Source organism: Phoenix dactylifera, chromosome 10 (genome assembly GCF_051530095.1).
Source record: "Phoenix dactylifera cultivar Ajwa chromosome 10, Ajwa_hap1_PhDact_Kaust_v1.1, whole genome shotgun sequence".
NCBI lineage: Eukaryota > Viridiplantae > Streptophyta > Magnoliopsida > Arecales > Arecaceae > Phoenix > Phoenix dactylifera.
Genome location: NC_143199.1, coordinates 32,289,828 through 32,309,013, shown reverse-complemented (window position 1 = coordinate 32,309,013; position 19,186 = coordinate 32,289,828). Strand labels below are relative to the sequence as shown.

The following is a 19,186-nucleotide window of genomic DNA, read 5'->3' as shown; positions in this document are numbered from 1 at the left end:
CGGATATGACTTCCATGACAGTGAATTCTCCGATTTGCCCTTCTCGCGGATCTGGTGGCAGTTGTAACTCCGGAACTGCGAGTTAAACTGTTCCTTCCATAAAGACAAAAATATGCAGACTAGAAAATGGTCCATTTATGATTCATCCAGCGGTTTAGTCGATAGCCCGACTGCCCCTGAGGAACACCAGAACAAGACTGGCCTCCTCTGCAGCTGGCCAGCTGCAAGAGCTCCATTAGCATTGCTCCAAGCAGCAGGCACCTCTGCCTTGTTCTGTGACAAAGGGGCATACACACAATAGATCATAAACCATAGAGAAGCAATATCACCATTAGACCAGTTCACTTCGCATTAATGTGATAAGTTGTATAAAGTATTTCCAGGGAAAGAAAGTGGACTACCACCCCATTTCTAGTAATGAAATAAAAATAAGAAACAAAGGCCTCAATAATGTAGAGGCCATTTTTTTTAAAAAAAAAACTATCAACCAAAAACCATACTCAGCAGACCGAAGAGCCATTAAGCTGTAAAAGCTGTATTTCGTAAGAGTAAATGTTTAGACTTCACAAATCATGAAGAAACACCCTGCATAAAATACAGCACCACTGCATGTCCTTTGGATGAAAGAATTTTTGAACAAGTGAAATGGCTCGCAGGCTTTATGAGATCACAAACACCCTGAGCTCCCCTCTGTCACCTCGGGTAATGCGAGTATCGGCATCAAGGTAAGTCACTTCAAAGTCACCACTCCTTGAGTCTGAAGGAGGTCTTAGTGCATCTGGAAGCCTGGGAACTTCGAAAGGAGGAAGCTGCGAGAAGCTTCCAGTAGGCTTGACTGTAGTTTTCTCAAATATTATTTTTATGCTTGAGCTTCCTACAAAAATGACATGGCATTTTCTCTATCAGCATACTCTGACAAGGAGATTGTATCGTAGATCATCGGTTTGCTTCTTGTCATTTTGTCAAAAAGGGCTGACATTTGATAATTTATTCGCTTGCTTGAACACTAAATTGAATACAGAAATGAAAGAACACAAGCATCTAACATCTCACTATGACTATGGAACGGTTCGAGATTGGTGGGAGGAAACTGACCAATAAGCTCGAACTTATGAGCTAACGTAGCAGTCGCCTCAAGTGGTGGAACTGGCCATGGAGCGCCAAGCTGAATCTCCGCTATGTTAGCAAAATCTTTGCTGAGGATATCTATCCGCTGGAAAACCTGGTTAAAAGCAATTAGATAGGTTAATGGCATTCTACTAATTATGAAATCTGTTGCTGATATTGACTAGAGTCCTCCTTCAGCAGCCTGTGTTAAAAAATACAAAAAATTAAAAAAATCGGTCCACTTCTTCCATCTAAATGCACCTGTCCAAGAGTAATTGGAAGCAGACGGCCTGTTGGAGGTCCGGGACGGCTTCCACCTAATGTACGAGAGGAGAAAGCACTGCTATAAATCAGCTTCCACCTCCCTTGGAGTTTATCCAGGTCTTTGGTAAGATCAACACCTCCCAAAGCCTCAAGTTCCTTGGCTGCAGAGTCTGCCCTTCTTAGATCTTCTTCATTAGCTGCTAGGCCTCTGTTCAACCCAGAAACAGCACCCTGCATCCAATCACTTTACACTTATTGAGGGATGAAGAAGCTTTACTATGGTCAACATAACCATAGAATCTGAAAGTGGCTATTGCAAGTTCATATGTATGCACACTCAAATAGACAATAAAGAGCTCAAATAGACTGGCAGCTAATAAGATCCTACTCTTAGTAGTCAAGCCTATCGCTTACTCTGATTAGCTGCCTGAAAGAAAATGACTTCCACTTTTCTTTTCTTTTCTTTTCTTTTTCTATTTTTTTTAGGAATAATTTTTCTGCACTATTGGGTAAGTCCATTGCATTCTATGAGTGTCAGCTGGAATATGCAACAGTCTGACATGGTTGTTCAACATCACAGATAGCAGATATTACAGCTTTGTGATTTTCAGGAGTTGATCTTTCTTGTGCCTCATTGAGTTAACCTTCCAAAGATCAGCCCAGAGTGGCAGGGACATGGCTCACGAGATATGAATCAACAGTCTGACATCAAAGGCAGGAATGAAAATAGCTTAGGCTTCCAAAAAGAGGCTTCTGATTGTGGGATAATCATGTTGTTCTAGTCTTTGTATTCTCTTCTGCATGTTAGGGAGGGAAAACACTTAAAAGTCAAGTGGGTTCAAAATAATGAATTTCACTAGTGATGTTTGTATAATGCTTGGATTTGAGTTTTAAAGTGAAGTTATTTCTTTTTGTATTTCTGAACTTTACTGAAAATCACAGTTAGGATATTTCCTCCAAGGTCAGTGGGGTACAGTCTCTAGATGCTGAGGCATATATTAGTGGCAAGAGGTTAATTTTTCCTCAAAAAGAAAGAAAAAGTTAAGTTGATGTTGCTACTGAACATAATTTGCTTTAAACAAGCTTAAGATATATAGACCGAAATCTTTGCAATCCATGAGGATAATGGAAACAGACATTCTCATTCTGGAGTCAGAAAATAAGCATCTTCACTAAGCAAATTTTGTCCCGGAATATGACTGACTAAACAGCATATAAGAAGATTACGATTCTTTACATCTATGTACATGGAAAAAGTACGTAGACTAAATAACAGACTATTTTTTTCTTACATATCCATATGTGAGACTAATATAGATTGCAACAGTTCATAATAAGATAGAAAATATGAGGAAAAGATAAGTTGTTCAATCATATCACATTCATATTAGATGAGGATGGTTAATGTATGTTGGTAACATAGGAGAGCTACTTCCTAGCATTTTAAGGTAAGGAATATCAGAAATTCTAGGGAAGCAAACAAGGCTTCACCAGCTAAGCCAAAGAGTTCGAAAAGGAGTCAACAAGGACAAGTATAGCTAACAAACTGATGGAATAAGGAGGAAGTGAAAAACCTGCGTTCAGTTTGTTCAAAAATCTGTTTAGAAAATCTTAAAGACTGTAAAAAGCTGCAAGTAAAAAGGATAAACATATTTGCACAGACAGGAAGCAACAAGACAAAGAATAACATGAGTTAATACCATGAAACCAGAGGAGATGGTAGTCCAATAAAGAGAGAGAGAGATGGGCATCTGAGGTTTCAACAAACCAAATGCTTCATGTTCCAACTAGAACCAGGACATCTTAGTCAAAAAAACTAATGGAAAATTTAGAGCAACATGCATATAGGTTTATTTCTGAGAAAGCTGCATACAGATTTTATGAATTTCGGCAGATCTCATAACCAAGAGAACTTAATTTGGAGATTGCTGGAAGAATCTAGAGTGAAGAGGAAAGACCTATATAAAGTATCCACTGATTAGTGTATTTCGAATGTAAAAATGAAAACGCCAAGCAGAACTTAAATAGGTAGACAGGAACAAATGTGTGTCGGAACTCAGATGTTCATGGAGACACTGTAACAGATGTTTTCAGAGGAGTAGAAGCAGGCGAACTAATCACATATGGAGAAATTAGAACTTTTGGGCCTATTTATAAATCATTACCTTCTCATTGCAGATGTACTGGAAATGCTTTAAATTTTATTTAAATGAAAGTGCATCCTTGAAATCAAATTGCACCATCATCTGTAGTCCGATGTCCGAGAGTTTTTTTTTTTTTTTTTGTGGATGGGGTTGGGGTGTGGACTGAAATGTGTTGGGCCGAAGACTTAATATATTGCTATTCTTTGAGATATAACAGAAAGCATTCGCTCAGGAGATTGTTAGTTCTTCAGTCTTTGCGTCAACTAGATCCATGTCTATCCAATATGAGATCATTCGAATTCTTCCAACTCATGATCTTTTGGTTGAAAGGGAAGCAAAGCATAGAGAACAACATACCCATGTAACAGTTCATCATCCGATACCAAGCTAATATAAACAGAGAAGAAGCACTAGCCTCACCACCGAAGCCAAATCCCAAATTAAAAGCACTAGCCTTACAGTACAAGCATTTCATATTGGATGAATAGTGAAGTGCTAGCTAGAAGAAATTGGGCCGACAGACTTACTAACCAGCAACTTTAGCTTCAAAGAAGCGACGACCTCGGGGTCCGTCTCTTCGAATCTGGGCGGGGGGTCGAGGACGGGGGATTCATCGAGCGTCGCTCGCCGAACAAAAACTCTATTCTTAAGCTCCTTCGATTCTGATTGGAGGCGCTCGAGATGCAGAGTTCCTCTGTTGGGGTTGAAGCAGGGAAGACTCGTAGCAGAAGGCCGCGACAAGTAGCAGAGGGGAGATGAAACGGATCCAAGAAGAGGAGACGCCATGGTTTTCCAAGCTTCAATTTAATCTCCGTGCCCTACCCACATATTCGAGGGATGGATTTTTTTTTTTTTTTTGAGATAAATGGGATGGAAGATTGGAATCTAGCGTGAGCTTATCCGACTCATTTTAGGATTCTAGCTGTGGTGGCGTAGCTGGACAATCAACACGTGGACGCCCAAAGACCCGAGCCTGAAGCTCATGTCAAACTTTGGGATATTACATTGTGCACGCAAAATACTGACTACCTTTTTTTTCTTCCAGCTGGTTTGCACCGGTCTTCCGAACAGTTGCTTTTAACAGATGCAAAGTCATGAATAGTTCAAATCCAGATCTGACGGGAGATTTGAATCCCCGGATATCAGTGTTGTATCATAATTTCAACATGAAGATCTTAGAATAATAGAAAAGCAGGCCAATCATATATTAAAAAAATAAGCTCACATCATTTTAAGAGCCAGTGCAAATTAAATGTAAACTAGATATTGCCTGCAAAATCTAATCTAATATAGTTGGATGAGCTGGCAAAGCCAAATTTGGGAAGAACAATGAAGATCTAAAAGAGCTATGTAGAGTTGAGTAAGGAAGTGTACCGTTGTGGTTCAAATTCGGTCCGAGGGTGACCATGCCGGAGGAGTCGGGGGAGCGGCCGGATGGGATGAAGAAGAGAGTCGCCTCCTGCGTGCTGACGGACTTGCATAAAGCCTCACCGGTGGAGTTCCGGTGAGGGCCCTCCGATGATGAAATTAGAGTAGATTTTAGGTGGTCCAACCTAAAAGTCGTTAGGCATTACCTGATGGGGCTATTTATAGTTTCCGCAGAGGTGCCCAGGTGGCGTGCAGCCAGGATTTGCTTAAGGCATATAGTGTAGGCCGTCCTTGTGAACAACATGGTGTCGACAGAGGTGGCAGGGTATGGCTCTTGGTTGACATATCGTGAAGTGGCCAGCAAGCAAAGCATCGCGCGGTGAGGCTGTAATATATGACCACGTATGCGGGCATAGGGGCGCGCGTAAGTGCGCACGTGGGTGCGACTGTTGGCGAGGTTGGGCTCGTTTGGAGGCCACAGTATATGCTTGATGAAGTTAGCTCGATGAGCATTGAGGTTGAGCTGACTTAGGGGCCGTGACGTTTTGTAAGGTCGACTCCGTGGACTTTGAGGTTAACCCAGCTTCCTCAGGTCTGAAGTTAGCTCGGTAGGGAGCCCTGAGCTCGGTCCGGGACGTTGTTACGGATACCTGCGGTCGACGGAGCCTCTTCGGCTCTCGATCGATCCTCTAGGACGCTCCAAGGCCAGCTTGAGGGGCATCATTGTAGATACCTGCAGTCGATAGGGCCTTTTCGGCTCTTAATCAATCCTGCAGGGCACTCCGAGTGGAGAGGTTTGGGCGAGGTATGCTCGGCCTTTTGTAGGGTCCGAGGTCGGACTGATGTTCAGCAGGACTGAGGTCTGGCTTGCTTGGTACTGATGTTTACTTGGCTGAAATTGGGCGGTCCCATGTTGTGAATAGAACGATCCATTTTGCCCCCCATCACATACCATTATTGAGTAAGATGCAAAAATTAAAACAAAATCCTCAAAGAATGTAGCGTTATTTTTTAAAATACGGGGATGTATGTGCAACATGGGCAAAATTAATTTCTAAACGTTTAAATTTCTAAAGAAGCAGTTAAAATTTTCAATCTCCACATTTTCAACAAACACCGCAAGTCACGTGAATGCAAGTGATCAGGAATGGCACGTTCGTAATTTCATAGAAAGTAAGTGGCACAATCCACCGAATCGAACGTAATGATCGGAAACGTGCGAGACAGGATGGCCCACTACAGCACGAGCATTGTACCATTTCCGTAATTCAAACGAAACAATTAGCCCATATGCTCTCTCTCTCTCTCTCTCTCTGTGTGTGTGTTCGAGCAACGGAACCCCGAGAGACAGACCGAGACTAGGGACTAGGGAGAGAGTGGGACACATTCCCCCTCGGTTTCATATGCCGTCTCGCTGTATCAGCACCGGAACCGCGTGAAGATTGATCGACAATCCATCGGCATCGGAACTTCGTGAAGATCGAATCCGTCTTGCCGGAGGACGCTGTTTCCATTCGCAAAATCTCAGATCCAATCGAATCCTCTCCCCTGATCTTCTCGATATGTTTTTTTGTTTTTCCTAGAAATCTTTTTCGCTTCATAATTCCTGTCTATCGTGTGTTTGAGTTGTTCTTTTAGAATTTTATTTTTTCTAGATCTAAGCGTTAGAAGCTAATTTAGGGTTCGTCGCTAGATCTACCTCTATTTCTGGCGTTCCAGGTGATATCGAAAAGCTGAATCTTGGACTGTTGTGGAAGCCGATCCAACGTCCGGTGATGGAGTTGGATCTTGGAGAAGGTTACAGCAAAAAGTTCGAATTTTTATACGGGTTTACTAGTCTAATTTCCTATTCCAGCTTCGGCCATGGTTTATGCCGCTCAGTTGCCACGAAAACACTCCAATCTGGGTTTTCCATACTGATATGAAGCTAGAACAATTTTCATGGTTATTATTTTTTTCTTTCTTCGGTTAGTCTTTGGCTGCTAGATGAAGGCAGTTAGGGCTTAGAAAGAGAGACCCTGATCGAGGAATTGGATGGAGGATATCTCGAAGTATGCTCACAGCCCGGTCCACCTCGCCGTGGCGCGGCGAGACCACGTGGCTCTCCGGCGGATCGTGGCGGCCCTCTCCCGCCTCCCGAAGGCCGGGGACGTCACCACCGAGGAGGAGTCCCTCCTCGCCGAGATCACCGCCGACGCCGTCTCCGCCATCATCGACCGCCGCGACGTCCCCCACCGCGAGACCCCCCTCCACCTCGCCGTCCGGCTTGGCGATCCGATCTCGGCGGAGATCCTCATGTCGACCGGCGCCGACTGGTCCCTCCAGAACGAACACGGCTGGTCCGCCCTCCAGGAGGCCGTGTGCACCCGGGAGGACACCATCGCCATGATCATAGCTCGCCACTACCAGCCCCTGGCGTGGGCCAAGTGGTGCCGCCGCCTCCCTCGCATCGTCTCGTCCATCGCCCGGATCAGGGACTTCTACATGGAGATCTCCTTCCACTTCGAGAGCTCGGTGATCCCTTTCATCGGCCGGATTGCGCCGTCCGACACCTACCGGATATGGAAGCGGGGGCCGAACCTCAGGGCCGACATGACCCTCGCCGGCTTCGATGGGTTCCGGATCCAGCGCTCAGACCAGACGTTCCTTTTCCTTGGCGAGGGCGTGTCGTCAGAGGACGGGAGCCCGTCGTTGCCCCCTGGGTCGTTGATCGTGCTTGCCCATAAGGAGAAAGAGATCACCAATGCCCTCGAAGGAGCTGGTGCCAAGCCCACGGAGGCGGAGGTGGCTCACGAGGTAGCCTTGATGTCGCAAACTAACATGTACCGGCCGGGGATTGACGTCACTCAGGCGGAGCTAGTCTCGCACTTGAACTGGCGGCGTCAGGAGAGGACGGAGATGGTCGGAAATTGGAAGGCCAAGGTCTATGACATGCTTCATGTGATGGTGAGCGTGAAGTCGAGGAGGGTCCCTGGAGCAATGACTGATGAGGAGTTATTTACAATGGACAACGATGAAAGGACGGCAAATGGCGGAGAGCTTGAAGGGGAATTGGATGATGTCCTGACGGCTGAGGAGAGAATGCAACTAGATTCAGCTCTTCGGATGGGTAACTCAGAGGGTTTTGATGAGTATGATGGGAACGGTGGGGGATTGGACAATGTTGAGAATTCTGAATCCAATGGTGTTACCGAGGACAGAAAGAGCTGGTTCGGTTGGGGCAATAAAAGAGCTTCCAAGAGCAGTGGAGGTGGGGACATGGAGGACCCAAACAACCAAAAGAAGTTGTCAAAGTTGGCCCTGGAGAATGGAAATCAGAAAACAGAGCTCACAAAGGAGGAGTCTGGAGATACTAAGAAGGGGAAGGAGAAAGGCAGAAAGAAGAGGAGTGAATCCACGGGCGACTTTAATAGGCATGAGAGTGAGTACAAGAAGGGGTTGAGGCCGGTTTTGTGGTTAACACCAGACTTTCCTTTGAAAACTGATGAGCTTCTTCCCTTGCTTGATGTCTTAGCAAACAAGGTCAAGGCCGTTAGGAGGCTCAGGGAGCTTTTGACTACTAAGCTGCCTCAGGGCACCTTTCCCGTCAAGGTAATCCATGCATTTATGATGTTCTTTACCATTTTTCTCTTAGTCCTCTAACTCAAAGCCTTTTTATGTGATTTTGGATTGATGAAAGTTCTCTCTCACACAATTATGGTTATTACTCTAATAATTGATAGTCGTTAATTTCTGAGTTTTATGACAAAAAATAGTGGTTGAAAATCACTGCTCATTTATTTAGAAACCTTGATCCGCAGATATAGGTTGCGGGTCTCTGCTGTAAATTAGGAACTCCCACATGCTTGTCAATGTTGTAGATGTTTAGCTTTCAAATAATATTCTTATTCATCCACTTCCTTTTTCTTTGTCAGCTCCCTATGTGTGGAGTTCTCTACTAAGTATTATTTGCAATGCTTATGTAATCTCAGTACCCATTTCATTTAGTATTAAAGTTGACCGTCTTATCTTTCTGTATTTTTCTTGATTAAGCTATAGGTCCCTAAATTTGAAAATGCTCTTGGTATCAAAGTGAAATGCATATGTTATCATTCTAACTTGATGACCATTTGTTGGACAATGAAGCTGTAATCTCAATTTCAACAGTTTCAACACTTCTGTTTAGAAGGTTTATTTGGAATAGTATTTATAGCTTTACATTATTTGCTTGATAAACAGAGGATTGTTTTAGCAGTGTTTTGGAGTCTAAATTTGAGAAGGAACTCTACTTGATCTCCCCCGCCCGTTCTTTTCTTAATGAATAAATTTCTTTTCCCATCTCTTTTTTGTGTCAGGAAATTACTTTAGGAAAAGTCCTGTGCACCTTATACTGGTTCATGATAGGAGCTCCTGTCTACTCTGAAGGTGGTTTTTCCTTTTTTCTATACAGGATTTGATGGTTTTCTTTTTCTCCCTGAAAAAATTGTCTTTATAAAGTTTCAAGAAACCTACTAGATTTTGGATCGTCTCCATTTGTGGCTGAACTGAAGAGGTGCAATTCTCAATTTGCATGACAACCATGATTGAGTGGAGCCCAGGACAGGGCAGGATGTGTTCATCCCTGGTCCTCTGTCCTTTGGGCCCTGCTCAATCATGGGCCATCAAGCGATACGGGCTTAATCTTCATGTCCTCTGTTAGTAATTGACAACTGAGAGACTCCAGTTCAGTCGAGAACTCGAGAGGATCCTGACTCAATCTACTATGTGCTTATTATATCATGTGCATCGCTGCTGTGTAGAAAGTACTTCTGCTTCAGTACATTCAGAGATTTTCACTTCTTTCTCTGATTGATATTGATTCCAGAATTGAAGGTGACAAATGCTTCAAGATACATGCTAATCTTTAGATGCATTTGAAGGTCTGGCTGCATAGTTGTTATCTGTTCACCCATCATTCTATATAGGGTTTTTGCATCTCCTCCGCACCCCCCCCCCCCACCCCCCGTGCCACCGCCAAAAAGAAGAAGAAGAAGAAGAGAATTGTTAAACTGTGATAGTTCATAGTTCAGCATTAAAGTAGTGTCCTGCAACCCAGTGAATTTGATTTCTTTTCATTAAATAACTTCATTAACTTACCGACTTGGAGTCTATAAATGGGAAAGATATATAAAAAAAGTATTTGTTTGCCAATTTTAATTCCAAGAAATCACCTTCAAGCAAACAATAAATCCTAATTCCCCAGTCATATGAATGGCTACCTTTTCTTTTATCTTCCATTTGCTCTGCCATATATTCTACTACTACTTGCATGATCATGAAGCTCTTTACCATATTTAATTTTTTCCCCTCCTAGAATTCTTTGCGTCAATCTATCTACATTTGGTTGAAGTTATTTCTTTGTTTGGTTTCTCTGGTGCTATATGTGGCATACAAGCACTTGTTATGATAATGATCTTCCACCCAACATCAACATAATAGGTGTTAGTTTACTTCTAATTCTTTTCACATCTACGATTTTGTATCTTGATCTTATAAAAATCCTAGTCCATTTCCAATATTATTATTTCATACAGCTGTTGACCATCATAAATTATGCTTATGTTTTCCTCCATTCTACTTGGTTTTTTCTGAACATGCAATTCTAGATATCCTTTTAAACATTCTCCTCTGCTTTGATAGTCTGCGCTATCAAAATTTCAATTATCCAAATGGCAGGTAGAATGGTCTTATGAGGGAATGATATCTCTTGATGATCCTATATAGGTTGCTGATTTTTGGCTTTAATGAGAACAACCATAAAGAAATGGTTGGAATTGTTGGTTTATGTACTAGTGTGAATAGAAGCTTGGTTTTTGAAGGGAAATTACTTACTTGAGAATGATGAGCTTGATCTTCCAAATAAATCGTTTAGTCAGTTTTATATTCAGGACATAAGAAAAATACTGTGGCTGTGATCTGAATGATGTGGATGAATATGAGCGACAATTAATCTACTCCATGTAAAGATTTTACTAGGTGGAGGGGCTCGGAAAGACTATTCATCTTTAGTGAAAGACATGAAAACCAATACCATGATCAACAAGGAAAGCAATCACTTTAGCTACCTTATCGTAGTCCCGTTTTTGGATTGGCGACCTGGTGATAGAGGTGCCTGACCTCTACCATAGTTGAATAACTTTGTGATATAAAAGTATGTGTCTTCACTCCTGAGATATGAAACTTGTTATCCTGATAATTAGATGTGCAAAAAATATGAAATGCTCTTTCTAGTGTAATTTTCTTTCATTGTTTTTTTATACAGTGTTACAAAAATGATAGGACATTGGCTGTTTAATCTTGTTATTGTGGCCTCATGGAACATAAACTTCAACATGTCAACTACTGAATGGTGTAAGATATATGACTGTGGTACTAACTTTGTCATAAAATACATCAATCAAAAAAAAATTGTCATATGGTAAATTATGCGAGCTACTACTTTATAAGAGGTGAATATTGTTCTGCTGCTAGTTTATTATTTGTAATTAGGTGTAAGGGGAAATGCCTTTTCTAGATCAATTCATCCTACCTCACCTAACAAAGAGGGAATAATGATTTAATTTTCATTGCTTTGTAGTAATGAAATATAGGCCGAACAACTGTCAGCTCAGTTGGTTGGCACCTCTCCTGATGGGCTTTTCCTTGATGGAAGTCCAGGTCAAATCCTGGGCATCTCTCTCTCAAAAAAAGGGCAAAATACAAACATGAATATGGCAACAGATGGATTATCAGGCAGTGATAGAGGTGGACATCAACTGGGTCAGGCCACAGTTCAACATCTACTCCAAATTTGGTGTCCTGAGCTTGGCCTGACGCCACATTGGGTCTAATTATTGAAGTCTGAGCTCGACCTATGCAAAGATACTTGAGTGCATTTTCCTTAAGAGTAGCTCAAAGAAATCTGTCATGAAGGGCTACTACAAAGTGTTCTCCAAACATCTGACAGTTTCGTTCTTTCCAAGATCTTTCTATATTGAATAAGATAGGAAACTTCTACTTAGCTTTATGTATCAAAAAACATCTACTTGGCTTCAATCAGTTTTCAGAAGACGGTTGGTATTCCATCTGGCAGTAATACCATGATCTTTTCACTTACCTTGAGCTAATTCTTCCTTGTTATCTTCTGTAATAGATTATCTGCAAGGCTCCCCATCTTCCTGACCACCAAGGGGAGCATTCCCGTTTCTTTCCGATTTCATTCTTGACCTCTCTTCATGGCAGTCGACTACTTGTCTTGTTTTCAGAAACAGGATTTTATTACAAAATGGGCATGTTTTTAGGAACTGGATTTTATTAGAAAAATTGCTTCTTATTTGCCAGAGCTTCTATCCATATTTTCATTGTCTAACCTAACCATCTCTCTCTCTCTCTCTCTCGCACGCACACGCACACGCACACGCACACATAAAAAGGGAAAAAAGAGCCTTTATCTCATTAATCTGCCCTGCGTTGTTTGCATCTAACATGGCTTAGCATCTCCACCTGAACATTAGCACTCAGCAGTAAGAATCATACAGCATGAATTAATTCTCTTCTCGGCAGCAAAAAAGTTAGAACCATTTGTATCTCAGTGTTGTGTTTGTTATGGTTTTACCAGTCAGTTGCTTCATATGTGTTTCCAAGGATTGAAGCAGCAAATCTTATGATCTTTAAGATACTACTTCATGCTGTGTATATTAAATATTTCACTTACTTACCAAGCATTGAACTGAAGCTTTCTTTGTCATCAATTTCAGGTAGCCATCCCAATTGTTCCAACAATTCGAGTTCTTGTCACATTCACAAAGTTTGAAGAGCTACAGCCATCTGATGAATTTGCAACCCCACTTTCCAGCCCGACAAATTTCCAGGAAAGCAAAACCAAAGAAACAGAATCACCAGGTTCATGGTATTCATGGATGAGGGGAAGCTGGGGGGGGCATTCTAGTGTTAGCAGTGAAGGCCGAAGCTGGAAAGATGACATTGATCCTTTCCATATACCTACAGACTACACTTGGGTTGATGCAAATGAAAAGAAGCGCCGAATGAAGGCCAAGAAGGTTAAGAATAAGCGAGGTAGTAGCAAGAAGCAAACATCCAAAAGTTCAGATGGCCAGCAGCCGATGGATGGTTTTGAGGAGTAAAACATAGTATAACACCATTTAATTGCGTTTGAAATCTTAGGGGAAGAAGTGACTAATACGGGATCAATATGTATTTGAGAGCTCCATGTTTATTTCGAAATTCAGTGACAAGTTCATTATATCCTTGATCCTACACCTTTGTAATTTGAGTTTTTCCTTGTGTATTTTGACAGAAATCAGTTGTCTCTGGTTTGTATCCTGGTTGAGGGCGTGCCCGATTGCTCCACGCATGCAATATTCTGTCATCCAAGAAAAGAAAAAGAAAGAGAAATATGTAATGGTTAGTGGAGAGCATATGTCCGATTCATGTGATGTATTTTTCTTCTTTAACGGGCACCAATTCATTCAGCTTGTTTATTGATTTATTTTTATTAATTAATCTTATATAAGATTACAGCAGAAGCGATTCAATTATCTACTTCAGTCTTTTGAATTTGAAAGAGAATGATGGGTGTATCAGTGTTGTTCTCAGCTCTGCCATGGTAAAGCCTACGACACCCATCTTCTATCACTTGAATCTTCATACCTTTCCCCTATGATGTGGCGAAACCCTAAGACCAGAGCGCCAGCTTCAAGATGAGATCTTTCTTATCCAATTTTATGTTTATAGCCCTCATTAGTTTCCTTGTCTGGACAAGATACGTCATGCGATCTTTCTTCCCAAAAGGAGAGTGAAAGAAGTCAACTGTAAAATCTAATGTCCGACAGAGCTTCCACGTGCCAAATTCTCTTCGTTTTTCATAGTTTAAGCAAGCCTTTATAATATATCAGATTCATCGGATTCAAATCCAATCTGGTGCAGTGGCATCCGAGCTGGCATAAATTTACACCGGGCACAGATCCAGATCGGTGTCCCCCATCAATCTCGGTCGCTCATTCAGATTTCCCGCGCCTTGGAGTGATACCCAAGTAACCCAACCAAGTCTCGATCAATCTGCTCATTTCTCTGTACCATACAGCAACATTCACAAACAAGCTTCTCAAACGTGCAAAAGGTTCCTTCTTCTTGCCTCCAAAACCAAAATTCAAATTCAAATACCAAGTTCTTTTCCCGGCAAAATTCTCTCCCGAAACCCGAAGGAAAACGACGCACTTAAAAAAAGAAAAATCCCCATACTCTCTCTCATTCCTCCTTTTGCTCTACAAAAATCCCGTCTTTCTTTCCATTTTGTTTCTCGTTTCTCTTCTCCTCTCCTTTCCGATCCGTCGGTAAAATCAAACCCTAATCCTAGTAAAAAATGTCGTCGAGGCTCAAGGAGCGAGGCGGCGGTGGGGGAAAGATCATGCCGTCGAAGCCCCACAAAGCCCAAGCGGAGTCCACGCCCGAGGTGAAAGGAAGCGCCACCCGAAGAACACCCGCCGCCGCCGGGAAGGAGAACCCCAGAACCCTCTCCGGCGGGAGGATCTCCGCAGGTCGTCCGAGCCTGGTGCCGAAGCTGGTCGAGAAGCCGGCTGCCGCTGCCGCCGGAGTCCGGTGGTCCACGTCGTCGATGCCGCGAGGTAAGGCCCCAACCCCGTCGGATTTTCCGAGGTTGATCGCTGACCTTCGGGGCGACCGCCGCGTTTCTAGGGCTTCGGGCTCCGATCGGATGGGGAGAGCTTTAGGGAGAGATCCGGTGGCCGAGGTCGGTGGGAGGAGGAGCGTGGGCGGGCTTAGGGTTTTAGAGAAGTGTCAGCAGCGGAAGGGGGTTCCGGATTCGAATTCGAAGAGGAAGGATGAGAAATTCGTCAGTGGGGTTAAGGTTTTGGAGAATCGCACGTCCAGTGGGTTTTTAGGCTTGCAAGTAGTGAAGAATAATTCGAGTGTTTCGGATACAAACTCTGGAAAAAACAGTAGTAAAGCTGCAAACTTTGCCACGGACTCTGAAGTTTGCAGCGAGAAAGATGATCTTGGTTCGCAGCTGAATCCAGTAGATGAGAAGGGGACTGATGGTGTACGAAGCACTGAAGATCAACAAGATGGCAGTCATCTAGTAGCTTTGAAACAGAGCGAGATAAATGGAAACAGAAATGTTGCAACAGAGATTTGTGAAGATAAAGATGTCTTGGCTTCGAGTTCGGTATCCATGGATGGGAAAGCTTTGGGTGGTGTTAGGAGTCTGGATGATCCAAAGGACAAAAGTTCGTTTGCTTATAATGGAAAAGTTCAGGATGGGACCGGCAGGGACGTTGGTGCTGATATTTTGGTGAATCATAAGAAGAAAGATTGCCTGATTCTGGACATAGAAAAAAGAGCAAGTAATGGTCGTGTTTGTTTGGATCAGGATGGGGAAGTGGTTGAGAAACCATCAGATAATATTAAGGTTTTTGAGAAGATTACTGGGGATACAAAAAGTGTTCATGTTATTAATAAGTATCCAAGCAAGCTGCATGAGAAGCTGGCATTATTGGAAAGTAGAGTTCAAAAAATTGCCTCAGAGATCAAACACACAAAAGAAATGTTGGATGTCAACAACCCAGATGATTCAAAGCTCATTCTTTCCGATATTCAGAACAAGATATCTGGGATTGAGAAGGTTGTGGGTCATGTGATGGATGGGACTAAAGGTCAGTTGGGTCCATCTGAAATCAGAACACTTGATAGCTTGCAAAGTATAAATGCAGTAACCTGTCAATCTGGGAAGCTTGTTGACTCAAAACATTCAGCGAAAGGATTGAATCACGAAGAATTGGAGGCTAGATTCTTTCCTCATCAGAAGTTATTAAGAAACCGAAGATCATCTGATGCTTCTGGAGAACAAGTATTGTTGAAAAATGGTGGTGATCAAGAGATGCAAGATGGGTCACTTAGCCCCATTGATGAAAATCCAATTGCCTTGGAGTTTTTGGCTTCTTTAAATGCAGAACAATTTGGTCTTGACGAAGATAGAATCGTGCTTGCTGCAGTTCAGGGAATGGGGATGGAAGGTGACTCAGCAGCACAATGTGCTTCGAAGAAGGTAACCAGTGGTTATCACAAGGAGGAAATTGGACTTCTGGCGAGTGAGAAGCTTGAAGAGTTTGATGACCAGGAGAACAGACCTGCAATGACGGTACATGAAGAGACTGAGGAAGTTTGTAGGGATCAGTTATGTGAGATAGGAAGCAAGCCTTCAACTGGTGGATGGTTTGTTTCAGAAGGAGAAGCCGTTCTTCTAGCGCATGATGATGGCTCTTGTTCCTACTATGACATTGCTAACTATGAGGTACCCAATACTTGGATTCTACCAGTGCCATTTTTGTTGGTCCCACCAATTGATGCTCGATTTGCTTCATTCTTGTTTTAAGATTTTTTCCACCTCATGTCTTCTACTTCGGTTGTTATACCTGTATGATATAAGCATTAATATCTGACAGACTTCCATATATTCTTTGCTATGTTCTCCCTCTCCCTCCCTCTCTCTCTCTCTCTAACAAAGGCTATGTTCTATCTCTTGATAATCATAAGCTATGGTATGTGTTAATTATTGTTGTTGATGACATGCATAAATATGCTTTCATATGCTGCATTCCCATGAACATGCGTTTCTGTGTTCTTTCTTTTTGTGTTATTTATATTTCCTAGTAGCATTCATAGGATGCCGTTGGGAGGCTTTTACTTGTGGATATGGAAGCACGAATCATACTATTATGAAATGGTGATTCTTAGGTATCTTTTGCAGGTCAAAGCTGAATATAAGCCTCCAACAGGAGTATCGAATAGCTTATGGGGCGATTGTTGGTTAGTTCGTGCCCCTGGTGCAGATGGATGTTCTGGAAGGTATGTTGTTGCAGCATCAGCTGGGAATTCTTTGGACTCTGGATTTTGTTCATGGGATTTTTACACAAGAGATGTTAAAGCATTTCGGGTCGAGGATGAAACACCCAATTCTTCTGCAACATCATCATCTAGGATGGTTGTTGGCCCTCGATCCAACATAGGTTTATTCAGTAGAAGCGCTTCATGTGCAATGCCTTCTGTTGAAAGACAGCAATGGTGGTACAGGCCATGTGGGCCCCTTTTGATTTCTTGTGCCAGCAGGCAAAAGGCTGTTGCTGCCTATGATATCCGCGATGGGGATCTAGTAATGATGTGGGAGGCGAATAGTCCAGTGTTGGGGATGGAGTTCTCGTGCCCTCTACAATGGAGAAGTAGGGGGAAGGTGATCATAGCAGGAACAGATGCCATTAGTCTTTGGGATGTGAATTCACTCAATCCACAGCCTCTGTTGTCTGTTGCTTCTGCTGGTAAAAGAGTTTATTCCCTTCATGTTAATAACACTGATGCTGAATTGGGTGGTGGTGTTCGCCAGAGGTGAGCCCTTGTGTCTATTGAGTTGATGTTTTTCTTGTTTCTTACATTCTAGTTATTTATTTAGTCATGCTCATCATAGCATGACAGAATCCCATCTATAGTGCGTCAAGTGGTCTGGCTTTTAGATATTTCTTCTTGAGATATATGATTCTGCTGTATATGGTGGTTTTTCCAGTGATTATATGATTTTTTCCTTAATGCCTGATCTTCAATACTAATCTCTAAATTTCATATGTGGATTGATACTAAAACCCTGAAACAAACTAAAGAAACTTGAGAGTCATTTTGGAGTTTTTACCCATGATGTATGACTAACATGAATTAGTTTGATCCAGTCTTACTACCATGCAGCACTAGCTTTAGTGATGCGTCTGTGGATGCTGACTAGAGAGATGGGGTGGGAAGGATATTTGGCATTACTTCTTCACCATGAAAAGAAACCTGAAATATATACAACTGCTTGCTGCTATTATTTTTATGTTCATTATATTATGTTGTTTTTCTTTTTCTTTTTTTTTGGTCCAATGTGTTGCTTGTTTTTCAAATGCAGAGTGAGTTCAGCTGAAGTGGAGGGCAATGACGGTGTCTTTTGCACACAAGAAAGTGTGAATGTGTTTGACTTCCGCCTCCCAAATGGTATTGGCCTCAAAATACCCAGGCATGGTGCAATTGGCCACTCAATCTTCTCGCGTGGGGACTCCATATTTATTGGGAGCACTGAAGGACGATTGCCAATAAAGGATGGCCCACGCTCGCGGGTGCAGCAGTACTCGCTGCGCAAAGGGAAGCTAGCGGCAACATATGAATTCCCAGAATTCAATTCCCACTTTCACCACACTTCTATAACTCAGGTGTGGGGGAACACCAATCTTGTCATGGGCATCTGTGGGATGGGATTGTCTGTATTTGATGCCCTCAAGGATGAAGGATTGCAAGCCTTTAGCATGGATCAGGGGAACATAGGAGCAAAAGAAATCATCGGTCCTGATGATCTATATTGCCCTACATTTGATTATTTGGGATCCCGGGTTCTTGTTATATCAAGAGACCGCCCTGCTTTTTGGAGGTATCTATTATAGCTATATGCATGCACAAGAAAACTTGTTATCCTGTAATGTTATTTAGTAATGTTGCTTTATCAGTTGTCTCATGTAATTTTGGGTTGATGTAAGCATAACACTTTTTATTATAGCTGTAGAAATATGGAATCAAGATATTCTCTGTTATGGTTCTAAGCATATTGGGAGCATATTATGATGTGGTGGTTGCAAGTTGCTTCTCTCCTTTTTCATTGTTTTTCTCTTATGCTCTTCTGCATTTCACTGTGATGGTTCATGATGAATGTCCCTGCATAAGATTTCTCATAATGTTAATTTATCGAAGTAATTTATGGTTTAAAACATGACTTCATGTTTGGACATTTTCCCTTTAATGTTTACCTTGTTATTGGATAATGTTAGACTCAATAAAAAATTTCAGTAATCTCTCCTCATCAATTTTCAAAGGTGAAGAGCCCAAATACGTTTGGTATCCCACCTTCCATGCTCTAGACTATTGTAAATCGGCTGGCATTTATCCTCCCATCGTCAACATTACTTCTCATAGTGTTTGATTGTGGCTCTTTAGTTTGTTTCTCAGGGGCAAAAGATAGGTTTGGCGGCATTACTTACCATACAAGGCTCATAACATCTATAATTCCAATTTGCTCCCCACAATTGTTGTGATTTTTTTTCGAGTGAATTGTTATGATTTTATAATTTAATTGCTTATTAATGTATTGCTATTTATTAGAATAATTCCTCATTTTTCTGATTTTTTTTAAGAACATTCTGCCTACCTGTCTGCGTGTGCGTGCCTGCATGCATGCATGTGCATATTTCCGACACAAG

The 19,186-nt window shown here is 42.2% G+C and overlaps 3 protein-coding genes across 4 annotated transcripts; 2 read left to right on the top strand and 1 right to left on the bottom strand.

Moving 5' to 3' along the window:
* Positions 1-325: 325 nt before the first annotated feature.
* On the bottom strand, positions 326-4,528 carry FIB4 (Plastid-lipid associated protein PAP / fibrillin family protein). The gene is made up of 4 exons (XM_008791205.6): positions 4,047-4,528; positions 1,369-1,602; positions 1,096-1,222; positions 326-874 (listed from the first exon to the last, which is right to left on the bottom strand). Exons 1-4 carry the CDS (start codon positions 4,299-4,301, stop codon positions 660-662), a joined length of 831 nt encoding a protein of 276 aa, XP_008789427.3. The 5' UTR covers positions 4,302-4,528; the 3' UTR covers positions 326-659.
* A 1,620-nt stretch (positions 4,529-6,148) lies between these two features.
* Positions 6,149-13,372, top strand: LOC103706929 (uncharacterized). Of its 2 annotated transcripts, XM_039115301.3 has the most exons (3): positions 6,199-8,474; positions 9,218-9,287; positions 12,638-13,372. In XM_039115301.3, the coding sequence occupies exons 1-3, from the start codon at positions 6,918-6,920 to the stop codon at positions 12,691-12,693; spliced, it is 1,683 nt and encodes a 560-aa protein (XP_038971229.3). In that variant the 5' UTR covers positions 6,199-6,917; the 3' UTR covers positions 12,694-13,372. The 2 variants fall into 2 exon arrangements, with proteins under 2 accessions (XP_008789428.2, XP_038971229.3); XM_008791206.5 differs by lacking the exon at positions 9,218-9,287 and having other exon boundaries at positions 6,149-8,474.
* A 602-nt stretch (positions 13,373-13,974) lies between these two features.
* LOC103706930 (KIN14B-interacting protein At4g14310-like) lies at positions 13,975-18,554 on the top strand. The gene is made up of 3 exons (XM_008791207.6): positions 13,975-16,209; positions 16,666-17,297; positions 17,848-18,554. The coding sequence occupies exons 1-3, from the start codon at positions 14,263-14,265 to the stop codon at positions 18,374-18,376; spliced, it is 3,108 nt and encodes a 1,035-aa protein (XP_008789429.4). The 5' UTR covers positions 13,975-14,262; the 3' UTR covers positions 18,377-18,554.
* The last annotated feature ends 632 nt before the right edge of the window (positions 18,555-19,186 follow it).